This window comes from Semicossyphus pulcher, unplaced genomic scaffold (genome assembly GCF_022749685.1).
Source record: "Semicossyphus pulcher isolate SPU_LCO1_2020_fin unplaced genomic scaffold, fSemPul1.0.p SCAF_1, whole genome shotgun sequence".
Taxonomy (NCBI): domain Eukaryota; kingdom Metazoa; phylum Chordata; class Actinopteri; order Labriformes; family Labridae; genus Semicossyphus; species Semicossyphus pulcher.
In genome coordinates this window covers 7,166,668-7,180,297 of record NW_027211603.1, presented here as the reverse complement: position 1 = coordinate 7,180,297, position 13,630 = coordinate 7,166,668, and the positions used below count along the sequence as shown (strand labels likewise).

The 13,630-nt window shown below is 39.4% G+C and overlaps 2 protein-coding genes across 3 annotated transcripts; one reads left to right on the top strand and one right to left on the bottom strand.

The window, feature by feature from the left end:
• Nucleotides 1–413: 413 nt before the first annotated feature.
• LOC138586912 (proteasome subunit alpha type-4-like) lies at nucleotides 414–3,947 on the bottom strand. Its single transcript, XM_069657925.1, has 9 exons — nucleotides 3,856–3,947; nucleotides 3,422–3,447; nucleotides 3,272–3,314; nucleotides 2,576–2,738; nucleotides 2,384–2,461; nucleotides 2,043–2,131; nucleotides 1,652–1,782; nucleotides 1,308–1,431; nucleotides 414–593 (listed from the first exon to the last, which is right to left on the bottom strand). Exons 2-9 carry the CDS (start codon nucleotides 3,422–3,424, stop codon nucleotides 439–441), a joined length of 786 nt encoding a protein of 261 aa, XP_069514026.1. The 5' UTR covers nucleotides 3,425–3,447; nucleotides 3,856–3,947; the 3' UTR covers nucleotides 414–438.
• A 683-nt stretch (nucleotides 3,948–4,630) lies between these two features.
• On the top strand, nucleotides 4,631–9,738 carry slc25a44b (solute carrier family 25 member 44b). 2 transcript variants are annotated; one of them, XM_069657924.1, is made up of 4 exons: nucleotides 4,631–4,786; nucleotides 5,628–6,296; nucleotides 6,470–6,597; nucleotides 6,861–9,738. In XM_069657924.1, the coding sequence occupies exons 2-4, from the start codon at nucleotides 5,669–5,671 to the stop codon at nucleotides 7,050–7,052; spliced, it is 948 nt and encodes a 315-aa protein (XP_069514025.1). In that variant the 5' UTR covers nucleotides 4,631–4,786; nucleotides 5,628–5,668; the 3' UTR covers nucleotides 7,053–9,738. The 2 variants fall into 2 exon arrangements, with proteins under 2 accessions (XP_069514025.1, XP_069514024.1); XM_069657923.1 differs by having other exon boundaries at nucleotides 4,631–5,246.
• Nucleotides 9,739–13,630: the final 3,892 nt, after the last annotated feature.

Genomic DNA, 13,630 nt, shown 5'->3' with positions numbered 1-13,630 from the left:
CATCAGTGAACACTACCGCCATCTAGTGGTAAATAGAAGAAATAACATCAAAAAGGGAATCGGGCAGAGATGCAAGACACTAACTGGTAATGCAAACTGGGCCTCTGGACACAAGAGGCAATTTATTAACGTGCATCCACAGGAGTAATGGCTCCATCGTGTGGTGATTAAAAAACCCCCTCAGATTTTCAGTTAAACTGCAGATTCTCCTGCTTTAAAGTGACAGAAAACTTCTTGGATCAATAAAGAAAATTTCCTTTCAAAGGATGAATACGAAATATAATATTATCTGCTCAATATCAATGACAAAAAGCTGTTTTACTGGTGGTGTTGAAGGTGTAAATAAATACACCTAAACAAGAATTATTGAATTTCAAAACTTTTAATGTAAAAGACAAAACAAAACAGGATTTGATGACATGAATGAGAAAAAAATGATTATTTGTCCTTCTCCTTCTGCTCCTTCTCTTTTTTGTCTTTCTCAGCCTTGGCCTCCTCCGCCTCGTGTCGCTTGATGAGCTCCTCCACGTCTTTCTGTTTCAGCACCTTGATCTTTGTTTTGCCGTCTTCCCGTGTCAGGGTGGCAATTTCCACTGAAACAGTCACACAAAACAAATTAATGTTATTATACAAGTCAAGCAAGTGCAATTCAAATACTTTAAAATAATAATCTTAAGGATTTTCATTTAAATAAATGTCTGTTAAGTCATTATCGCTGAATGACGTAACACCTTTGCAGTACTACAGGCTGGGTGTCTGGTGCAACTTTCACAGAAAAAAAATCACAAGCGGCGCCCAGTTAGTGACACGTTTTCCATCAGCCAGCAGTGGTTGGTCTGCCAGAGAGGGTAGGCGGAACTAAGCGGCTGCTTTTCCGCTCTCTGCAAGTGTTGCGAGTAAACAGTAATCTAAAATGGCTGAACAAACAAAGAAAAGATGGATGACTACAGATACAACTTCAAAAATAAGTGAAAATCCAAAGAAAAAGAAACAAATTGGACGCTCAGATGAAGGCAAACAGTCTGAAAAGGAAAGCGACCGTCAGCGAGGAAAATCAAGAGTGACAACCGGAGCCAACCGTGGACGTCACACATGAGACACTGTCTGGATATCTGGGAAGTGTGCTCCCACAATTACGGTTTATTGCCATAGGTGCCGCCAAAGAGAACGAAACTGAGATCTTTGAGATTAACATTTTAAGAAACAATGGAGTAAAAAAACGTCCATATACTAAAGCAACTGTTGAAGTACGGCTGGACGGAAGTGCTACAAATTCATACTTTCAAAAACCCACTGTTGAGCCTCACCTTTCTCTGCTGAGAGCTTGCTGACATCCATTGTTTTGTTGAGGACTTTGACAGCCAAAGCCAGAGCAGAGGTCAACTTCATCTCTCCCTCTTTGTAGTCCTGCTTCAACATGGACACTGCAGCCTGACGCCAAAGAAATCATCACATCAAAAAACATACATAGGACAAATATATAAAAGTTCATCATAATATGTTGCCAAATTTATACTAAAACCACATAATTGTCACTGAAAATAGCTCACTACATAGCTCATACTAAACCTGACATTCACAATAAACCAGCATGCTGACTACTAAATCACTTATGTACAACACTGACTGGTGCATCTGTCGAGAGACTTACAGCACTGTTGTTGCCAATACAGGTTGCCTTCCAGCCTCCATAGTTGCCACTGGGGTCACTCTGGTACAACTGGAAGCCGTAGTGTTTGTCCCAGCCCATGTACAGCAGAGACACACCAAACGGCCTCTTACCTGTTAATACAAACCACAGAGCTGTTACAGAGTGCTGAAATCCATCCACCAGTTTTCACAAATATCAGAGGAAACCATCGATATTCTTTTTTTGTTTTGTTTTGTTTATCAAAATGACTTGTGATAAGGTTGCATTAACCTGTTTTGGGCAGATGTCTACCAATGACAAAATGTTGATTCTAAAGAAGAACTCTAATTACCCTGCTTCATTGCATCAGCAACAACAATAAATTAGACAAGGAGACTGCATTGCATCATACCTCCAAACTGTGTGTACGCCTGCTTGATGTCACACAGGGCTGTCACCAGCTGCTCACAGGGTATTGGCTCCTGGTACTGCAATAGATATCTGAGGAGAAATGATGTGGCTTAATGGTTGGTGGTGTTGAGTGTGATAAATGGGTAGAAACTGAAGCACAAACATTTAGAGGCAAGTCATAAAAAATCTGCAAATAAGCTTGTAAATATTTTTCATTTACTGCAACTGACTAACTCATGTAAAAATTATTTCAAAACTGTCTGTAAAATATCTAAGACGTAACAGATATTTATGGGACAACACTAACATTTTACTGGCTGGCATATTCACTCTGAAACTCACCTTTGTGCAATTAGCCGCAGCTCATTTGTCAGTACATTAGCATCTGATGTAATGCCAGCAACACTGCAGGCCAAGTCTCTGAAAAAGATGTTCACATTCACAAATGAGACAAAAGTAAATGTTAGCACATAAGACAGGATGATTTTGATGTTTTGGAAGAGGAAGAGTCCCTCTGTAGTTCAGCTCACTCACTCGTTGAGCTTGTAGATCTTCTCAGAGAAGAAGACCTCGTCGAGCAGCTTGTGGATGTTGCGTCTTTCTGCCGCTAAGAGCACGCCATCATTAGCTAGAATCCCCAGGCATGTTCCAGCGTGCCCGATCGCTTCCATTGCATACTCCACCTGATACAGGCGTCCTGTAGAATGCAATCACAAAGTTTGTACTGATCATACTTTGCAAGAAACAACCAAAACCCTTAGAGATTAGTATAACTGAAACACACGGGCCAGTGAGATAAAGTTAACTGTATACAAGTTTTATTTTCCAGTGATTTCAACTGTATTACATGGCCTACAGTTGAGATTAATTTGTAAAACAAATGATACCAAGTCAAACAAAAACTTTTATCTCAAATTATGTAAAGTAGATTCACGCCAAGAGTCTGAACTAAATGTAATGCACTTGACAAACCCAAACAATCCTGGAGAAGTGCTGTTAAATCCACAAAACTTTAAGTTTGATTCAAGATTTAGTATCTCTGGCAAAACAAGATGCCAAATACCAAAATATTGACCATACCAGGTTTATGGATCAGTTGTTTAATATACTGCACAAGAAATATAAGGTTTTTAATACGATGTAAAGCTAAGGGGGATAATAACAGGCATCTTGGATTTTATAATGTCTTGCAATATTATTACCAAGTAGTCCAAACGAAATGAGACTCACCCTCAGGAGAAAATATGGTTGTTCGGGAGTCATATCTTCGAGACTAAGGAACAACAAAAATATGTATAAAAAAAAACAGGACTTATGAAAACAAGCAGTAGCATGCTATGAACATGCGGAATAATTATATTTCAGTATAAAAGCACCTACCATTTTTACACGTCAATCAAACTGTCCTGCAAAATACAACAGTTATAACATGATTGGTCAAGCAGCAGCATTTAAAGAGTAATAATATAACATTTGTACTATTGTATAACACTTTTTTAAAAAGTGTTACATTTTTTATGGTTTTGTACACACATTAACTCACAACAACAGTATTAGTCGTTTAGAATCTACTTTTCTCTGTGCCTCAGGACATGACAGCTAGCTAGCTAGCTAGCTAACTTCAGTTGAGCAGAATGAATCTGCAATATGCGAACAAGCTAGTTTGTTAGCATGCTAGCTAACTAGTTCACAATGAAGAAAGTCCGATTTGGCGCTGTCAAACTGAACGTATACTCTAAAATTGTGGTAGAATAAAACAATACTGATGTTAAAAGTAAAATATAAATATATTACCTTGTGTGAAAGAGTCTTACCTTGCGTACTTTTCCACAGGCTGAGAGGTCCACTACTTTCAGTTTAATGCTTCCTAGACACACACAGACCGGAATCCTGTGGCGGTGGTAGCCGCTCAGCAGCGCCACCTTTCTGTAGGAGGACCGATCATTCTGTAATATTAGGCCAACCTCACAAAGATGTGGATAGTAAGGTGCTTTCCACTACCAGTACCAGAAGTACTTGGACACTATTTTTTAAAGGTTTTAATCTCCTGAGACCCTGCATCCTCATACGGGGACATTACATTTTGGCTTCACAGCACCATAATATTTAATTCTGCGAAACTTAGACTCGTTGGTCTCATTCATGGACACTTTGTCCACCACCTCTTCTTTGTTCTATATTATTCAATACTATCATATTTATTTAAGGCCCATAACTACCATTAGAACCATTTTTTTTGTACGATATATACAATTCCTTTTATTTGTATTATTATCCAAAACATCGGTTATTATCCCTGTACTATTATGATACCTCATTTTTTTTTTAACATAAAAAAGCACTATATAGGTAGTCACTAACTACCTCCAAAAGTGAAAGAATCCCCATTGTGATGAATGTTTTATGATGGATCTAGTGAGACGTGGTGTTTTTCCTCCAGCCCAGGTGGTCGCAGTAAAGTCACCACTGGACACATTATACACTTTAAAAAGAGATGAAGAAGAAGAAGCTCTGCTCCGTCGTTGGTTAGTTACGCGGCATAGCGTTTGAATGGGAACAGGAAGTAACTTCACACTGAGCTCGCTGGCTAGCTAGTAAAGACCTAATTCTCATGTCGCTATAACTGTATTAGCTTTAAGGGTCTGAATGACAAAACTCAAAATGTATTAATCTGCTGATGACACGAAAGTTAAAGATTGATCGAAATTACGGCGATGACACTGAAATAAACATCTGTCCGAATAAGTAAGTGCCTGTTAATAATACCGATGTTAATGCTAAACTCGAGGCTAGCTTAGTGTTAGCTAATACAAGCCTCAAGCACACCAACATTCAGTGGGTGGCGACAGCAACATTTTTTTTAAAATACCCGTGTTGCCTTTGTTTGGCTTACTTTGTTGAGTTTGGAGCGAGCACACGGCACTGTCCCGTAGATCTCAGCTGACTTCACATCGTTTCGGGAACACTGTGCCCTCTGACTGCCACTGGTGTCTATTAGCTAACGATGTTCAGCTAACGTTTCCGTGGGACCAGAAAAACGAAATTTGTAAGAACACGGTCATAACACCGACATGTCTCGCTGTCTTTGCCAAAGCTGCTTGGATCTTTCGATCAACATAGCTGGAAAGCTCTAACATGACCTTTGAACTGTCACTTTAAGACAACTCGAGATAAATGTCATTGATCAAGGAGAAGAAACAGCACAGTAAGTGTTTGTGTTACCATGTCAATTCAAGCTAAGATCAGGGAGATTAAAACTGCTGTCTCTATTTCGATACTTTCATTAGGAGGGTTTTATTTTCATATTATGTGGGAGCTTAAAGAAATAAAGAGGAGCTTACAATTACTTGCAAATGTTTTGTGGTAATACTGTGGTACTCTAATGTGTCTATGTTAGTGGGCAGTGTTTAAAAAGTGGTTCTTTCATAGTTTTACTTGTGTGTGTTGTGTAATAACATTCTCTTGTACCTTTTCTGCCATGCTGAAGATGAGAAAAAAGAATGACCTTGAGTGTATTAGTCATTGATTTATAAAACTATAGTAAGACCTGGATTACTGACCTCACTGTTGTTGTCCATCCTGTCAGGCGAGAATCAGTCTGATGAGGGGGCACCTACAGCTGACAGGATGCAGCAGAAAAGAAACATCCAGATCATCGAGTGGGAGGACCTCGACAAAAGGAAGTTCTACTCCTTTGGGGTGTTCATGACGATGACCATCCGGGCCACCGTCTACCCGGCCACACTCATCCGCACTCGGCTGCAGGTGCAGCGGGGCAAATCACTCTACAGCGGCACATTCGATGCCTTCTTCAAGATTCTGCGGACGGAGGGCGTTCGGGGCCTTTATCGGGGCTTCATGGTCAACACCTTCACGCTGATCTCAGGCCAGGCTTACATAACCACCTACGAGCTAGTGAGGAAGTACGTCTCCCAGTACTCTGAGGACAATACGGTCAAGTCACTGGTGGCGGGCGGCTCAGCCTCCCTGGTTGCTCAGAGCATCACCGTTCCTATAGATGTTGTCTCTCAGCAGCTGATGATGCAGGGCCAAGGGGAGCACCTTACCCGCTTTCGACTGAATGCTAACACAGAGGCAGGAAAGTCTAAAAAAGTGTTCGGCCAAACCAGGAACATTATGTCTCAGATTTTTGCTGCTGATGGTTTCCGGGGCTTCTACAGGGGATATGTGGCTTCTTTACTCACTTATATCCCAAACAGTGCTGTCTGGTGGCCTTTCTATCATTTCTATGCTGGTAAGCAGATGGAATTTGAGTTTTCTTAAACCAATTATTGCGCTTTCTCTAAAGACCTTGAGCTTGTGTTTTTCAATGTCCCCAGTGCATTTGTTTATCTTTAGTAAGAATTGTTATTCCACCACTCCTTGCCATGTGGTTAATCTACTATCTGCATGTGTAATGTTTTACAGAGCAGCTCTCTAATCTGGCTCCAAGCGACTGCCCTCATCTGATTCTACAAGCCACGGCCGGACCTCTTGCTGCTGCTACTGCCTCAACTGTCACCAACCCCATGGATGTGGTCAGAGCCCGAGTACAGGTAACATAATTTACTGTGCATTTGGGGTCATTTAGGGGCTGTCATGTTGAATGATTCACAGCACAGAGATAACTCGTACAAGCAGCTTTAATCTATGTTGCTTTTCACTCAAAATAACCAATATAAGCATTTTTAATGACTCAATGTAGACATTATATATTGAAAACGATTACATATATTACCCAGCTCTGTGGTAAGTTGTGACAGTAGGTTATGGCCTCAATTAAGCAAGTCAACATGCTCTGTCTGTGTGTTTTGTTTAGGTTGAAGGGAGGAGTTCAGTCATCGAAACGTTCAAACAGCTGATCAAAGAGGAAGGCTTCTGGGGAATGACCAAAGGACTGTCTGCGCGCATCATTTCTTCCACACCCACCGCCATCGTCATGGTGGTTGGCTATGAGACGCTAAAAAAACTGAGTTTGCGACCCGAGCTGGTGGACTCGAGACACTGGTAGAAGAATCTTAGGCAAGGATATATATGGACCATGTGCCATTTTAGCCCTCACATTAGACCTCCTGTGAACACTGAATATGAGAGAGGTTTGTTTTAAACGACAGCCTGGGGAACAAAATGAAGTATATTCAAACAACAACTCCTGTGACTTGTCTCACAGCAACAGATTAGTTTCTGATTAAACAGCAGTCAACATTCACATGAGACCCAGGTTCATAGTTTGTTTGTGTCGCTGCTTAACATGTTTGTTGTTGCTTTTTAGGGCAAACAAAAGTTGTGACTGAGATGTTGTAACACTGAAAGATTCACACAAATCGTAGCTTATGTAATTTGTTATCTATATCTGGTCATCAAACTAAAAGTTAAAGGCAGAATGAGTAGGAGTTTCTTAATAATCCCTCTCATGAGAAATGTGTGGCGACATCCATATATATTAGATATAGATATTTGTGTCCCCCGCCCTGCCTCTGTCACCATGGAAGTGCTCAGCCCCAACAAAATGTAGCAAAACATTTATTTTAATGGGAATGGTGTTGTGTTAAACACCCTGTTTTGTATGTTGTGTTACGCAAGTGCGCTGCCTTTTTTAATACGACTGGTCTTAATGACTTAATGCACCTGATTGGGTAGCATTCCAACAAGAAAAAAATGTACCTCAAGAATGGGCCTTTTGAACCGTTTCTCACATAGTCTGTACAAAAAGATGGACGACATGACAGCTCCCTAAAAGTGAAGCCAAAACACGTTCAAGTGTTCATTTTAATTTTAATTAGTTATTTGATGCTGTCAAAATGATGATTGACAGCTCTGTTGACAAATTCGGCTCCTGCAGCCGATCAGTTCCGGATGAGCAGAGGTGAAACGTAACTAAAACAATCACTACAGTCACTGAAGTTTCCATACCTGTGAACGTTAACCTCAGACCAACACAGAGAAGCTATTCTCACGCCGGTGTGCAGGATCCTTGCTATTTTTTCGGTAAGTTAAGTGTGTGTTTGGGTTAGCAGAAGTTGTTACGGCCGCTTCACTCGGCAATCTCTACTGCGCAGTCTCTGGCTCCATATGACGTCACCATCGCAAGATGGCAGCGCCGATCACAGGGGCTATTTTGGCATCACACCGGCACACCGTCTTCAGATTGTACATGTCCCAGCGCTCTACTTGTGATCACAACAACATTCAGCAAAAACGCTGTTGGATTCAAGATTGCTGAACTTATTGAGCCAGGGAGGAGAGGCCAACTTTAAAGTTTGCTGACAAACTACAACTGGCACATCCAACTCATTCTGCCTTTAATGTGTCACTCAAAAAAAGCTATAAAACAGTCAAGCGTCTTTGCAGTGGAGAAGAGTTTGATTGCTAACTGACTGCTTTTACTTTCGATGGTTTATGACACCACATGGTTACTGTTGTAGCCTGTGTTTGGGCTGTTAGACCCACATAAAAACCAAGTTTCGATCAGGACCAGGAGAGAGGTCGTATAAACCACGATGACGCATTCACCTCAGCAGTAAACAAGTCTTTCCTAAGTATTTATTTCCTTAAACTCGCCATGATGGCTTCTAAATCCGCTCTGCAGTTTCTTTCGGCCTTTTTAAATTGCTGCCTTCATAGTGTGATCAAGACCAACAGTCTGCTCTTTGTTTTTTTATTGCTGAAAATGTGTAAGAACAGTAGGTTTAGAATCTGTGCATCATGGCAGCCTCTGTGTTTGTATTTATTTTACAGTAGTCTTGTAACCGGCTCAAACTGAGTCACAAACTGACAAATTTTATCTGCACTCTCCTAACATGTTAGTCTGCTGTCAGTCTGGCTTTGTAGATATTGCAGTGATGAAGCTGATAAATAAACGGCCCATTTGGTGAGCGGGAAGTTGAACATAACTGACGTAGTTCTTTTTTAAAATCGGTGAGTTCAGGGAGATTGAAGAGCAGAAATCAGGAATAATGCTGTTTCCCTGTTGAGAAATGTTTGAGTGCAATAATGTAAATGTTTTATTCTTTTCAGCACAAAATGTGATTGTATATTTCTTGTAAATCGTGTGAATAACATGTTTAAAGGAATGTGTTCTACCTAATGTATTTTCTTTTTTGGGGGATTGTGAGCACTGAAGTGTCCAAACATCAAAATCAAACATTATGTTTTTCCTCCATTTGTTCCAGATGCAGCTTGTTGCTTCTTTAACTTGTGTTTTTCCTAATGACTCATGAGAACGGGTGATTCTTTTCAAAATAAAATCAAGTATAAGAAAATATTCAAAGAGAAATGTAAAAGGCTGTTTTATTTTGATTGAAGGAAAACGTGTGTTTAGGTGATGTCATCACATCCCATCGTGTTGTCTGAAGTTACAAACAGATTTGCTCAGGTTTTATCAAGATGAACTCTGGAATACTTTGTAGATTCACGCACAGATGTTAAGTTTATTTCAATTATTTTCCTCTTTTAAATGCATATTTTACTAAAACCTCAAGCTGTGTGGGAGAGAGGGGAATCAAACAAACAATAAGATCTGCAATAGATCAAAATAATCATTTGAGTTTTGGTTTTCTCTGCACAGCTCTCGTCTGATCTAAAAATGTCGTCCGTGAGAGGGAGATTATGTCTTCTGTTGTCAATCGACCGACTGTCATGTACAGAAAATGTGGTTTCACTCCACGTTTTGTCTCTGTGTGTCTTGCTCAATAAATCTTCACAACTGCTCAAAGTCTCATCTTTTTATGATTTGCAGTTCAGAAGAGGCTGTTGAACCAATCAGCTTTCTTGGCCAGGTGTGTGCACATACAAGGAATTTGACTCCCGTTTACGGTAACTTCGCTCTCTGTGTACAAGAATTGAAAGATTAAACTAATATGCACAACATACATTAAACATTAAATGTGAAACTAATATGTACAAGCCTACATGAGACAATGGTGCAATGATGAGTGCAAAGGTTGCTGAAATAATATGGAAAAAAAATAAATGTTACAGACGTGTTAATTTATATGAGGTAAATCGTTTTTCAGTATTTACAGTAAATAAAAAGGTGTGTTCATACAATGAGATGCACAATCTTATTTAAGGGCATTCTTATGAATAGAATAAAATCTGTTGTTTTATGGATATATATTTTGATTACAGACGTCCTGTCTTATCTGATCCCATTTCAGAATGTGAAATCACTGAAATATGGGTTTTGACGTGAGAATTTTGCATAAAAGGTTTGTTAAATGAGCCCAGTTTAAGCCCAACATTTTTGAGGCAGATATCAACATGAATATTAGTGCCAAGAAAGATGATATTGTTTTTCATTAAAAAACATTTAACATATTTTTAAGACCGAGCCCTTAAAATCAGGTACGGAAAAAGAAAAAAATATATAGAAATGTACTGAATGAGACATGATATTATTAATGTCTCAGCTCTCTGGCTAACAGGTTCAGCCAACTTACAGTAAATGGGAATTTTTATATCTCTGTGGTAAGCTTATAAATCTCCCTGTCGGATTTATAATATAGTGTTGTGACTTTTGCGAACGATCAGATTCTTTTGAACGGCTCTTTGGTGCGGACGACGGGAACCAATCGTAGGTAAGAGCCGTTCCTTTTATCGTTGTGCCCAACATAGGGATATGGCGCCACCTTGTGAAATGTTTACAATGCAAGTTGATGCTAAACCTAGTCCATAAATGCGAATTGAAATTATATTGATGGAATGTCTAAGTTTGAATCTGATCCAAATCTTACCCTGTCATTATCCTTGTGATTATTTTGCAGATAAAAGAGAAAAAAGAACAATGAACGGCTATCGGAATGGACGGAGCCATAAGATTCGGCTCCCGTCAAAGAGCCGTAATTCCCAACACTAATATAATATACAATCCAGGTGGGCTGTGAACAAGTTTATAAGACGCTGAATGTTAGTTTGCTGTCTCTTTATTGTCTGTGTTTGATGTGAAAACCCACCAAAACACTGAAGAGACATGACAAGCTTTAGCAGAATCTGTTCTAACCTTTAACAATGCATGACATCACTACAGACAAAGCACAGCGACCGTTTGACTGATGGTACTTCCTGTCAATGAATACGAAAAAAATAAGTACGGGTTAGAAATGGTAAAAAGTGATTGAGGGCTAGTGTGTGTCTGATTTACAAATGTTACATAAGAACAGGAAGAGGCTTTCTGTGACCACATCGATATTGTGCGTTCGTGTGTGCACGGGGGGGTTTGTTGTGCAGATAAGGAGGTGTGGGAGGAGTTAATGTGTTCCCTTGATGTTGTCATACATCTTATTGAAGGTGACACTCCGACACAGAAGGTCACGTCTCATTATGGTAGTTAGGTCATGAGATGAAAGGATCTACTGCGGCAAAGACAGCAAGGATTAAATCCAGTTTTTACTGATAGATTTGTCTGATTTGGAGGTAAACAGATCGCTGGAACAATCAGTACGAGTACTAGTACCAGGATTTTTAAGATTAAGTTGCTATTATAAACATTACAAAAAGAATACAACCGACTTTATATCACACAAAAGAGATACTTTTTTGGGCTTTTCAAAACGGTCCTGAATAAAATGGACTGCTGATATTTGAGGTTTTTATGTTGTTCAAATATCTGATCATGTGTCTTTGTGACACTTTAATACCAATAAATTTAATTGAATTTAACCTTTCAAAGGGATAAAAAATTAAGTGAGAAAAAGTCCTATTTTCCATAATCAGGGCGATAGATGGCAGCAGACGATGCTCTCACACCTCACATTTCCTCCTCGAATGTTCACTTTCCCTTTTGGAAATAAAACCAGTGAGAGACAAATGTTCTGATGAATGAAACAAACAGGGAGGCCTTCTCTGAGCTGACACTTCATGGTGGGATGACAGAGTGCTCCCTGTTCTGCTCTGTACATTAATTATCCAGCCGTGTCTGGAAGGCACTTTGTCAAAGAGATGGATGAGGGGCCGTCAGAGAGGAACAAATCTGAGCTGGCCGGGGTGAGAGGAAGGGCCTCTCATTCTCATGGGATGTAATAGTGGCAGCTGTGTGTGTGTGTGTGTGTGTGTGTGTGTGTGATAAAAGGTGGGGTAGTCAAAGTATGAGGAGAATTGCATTGAAAAGAGTGTTGTGTAATCTTCTTTGCAGAGGACAGAAGTATCACAAAGGAGCTTCTTTTATCTGTGTTGTAAAATCATTATTACCGTGTCCTTGAGTTGCAGTGCCTTGAGCCCTCCACGCCTGCGTACAATATGAATTTATATAAATATTTAATCTTTAAAGGACATCTTTTTAACTCAGTCTTCAAACACTGCTTGCATGCATGTACATAAAAAAAGAGACTTTGGTTGCTCTAATCGTTCCTCCTCTCCATATTGGTCAGGAAAAGATCCCCTCCTAATGTGATTTCAATCGAAGTTATGAGGGAGAATTTGGGGAATTTTGCCCTAAAAAGCTTTCAACTTTGGAAGACGCCCACTTGGTTAGTGTAACTTACACTGCTGAAGCCTCAAATTAACAACAGCTGAACTAAAGTATGTTTTTACACAGAACGAGCAGGGATGGATTTTGTTGTTTCCTTTCAGTCTGAAGTTACTGTATGAGTGGATATCTTTCATGGGCAGGAACATATAAAGCAACCACAACTGTTTATTGTACTTAAGATATATGAATATTGAATGTATAATTAGACTCCAAGCATATGAATCTCTTCTATTTGTCCAGATCTCGAAGTGGTTACCACAGCTGTATAGAGGACTAAACTACTAGACTCTTTTCATCTTATTTCAGGATCATTTAATCCGTTAATCAATTACAATAATAAAAAAACCAAAACTTTAGTTCTCACTTATGGAAGTATATTTCTGCCAGAGAGAAAAATGATCCAAACTCAGCCTGGATAATAGAAATATCCCAATAGTAGTTCATTATTATGAGATAAAAAGGTTTTAATTATGAGACTAAAAGTTCATTTTAGGCGACAAAATGTCACCATTGTGGGATAAAAAGTTTAAATTATGAGATAGAAAGTTAAAGTTGAGATAAAAGATCCTAATTATGAGTCAAATTCTGAAAGTTAACAATTCATATTCAATAAATAAAATGTCATATTTATGAGCTGGAATGGCACAGGACAAATTCAATTCATCTCGATTGTACTGGGGAGGAGACAAATTTAACTAATACATTAACACCTGGACAAGTAAAACCATAACTGTCTGCATGACTAGATTCATTGGATGGTTAAATTGACCTTTTAAAACAGGTTCCTATAAACCCTCTAACTCAGCTGCGAGTGCCACATTAGATGGATACTAAAAGGCTGTAAGACTAAATATCTGTTTACGTGCACCATTAATTTCCTCCTAAACCTCAGATCAGATGACTGAGGAGATGAGATGAGACATCAAGGCGATCCAGCTGAATCACAATTTAGTACAGTCATTAAAATACATTTCTAATGAGAATAAACCATTAAGAACGTGTGTGTGTGTGTGTGTGTGTGTGTCATTAATGTGTGGGAGAGGGGGCAGACAGAGAGGGGGGTTTGGTCTGCTGTGTGGGATCACTGATCACAGGGAGGAGAGAAGGAGGGAGCACAGGGA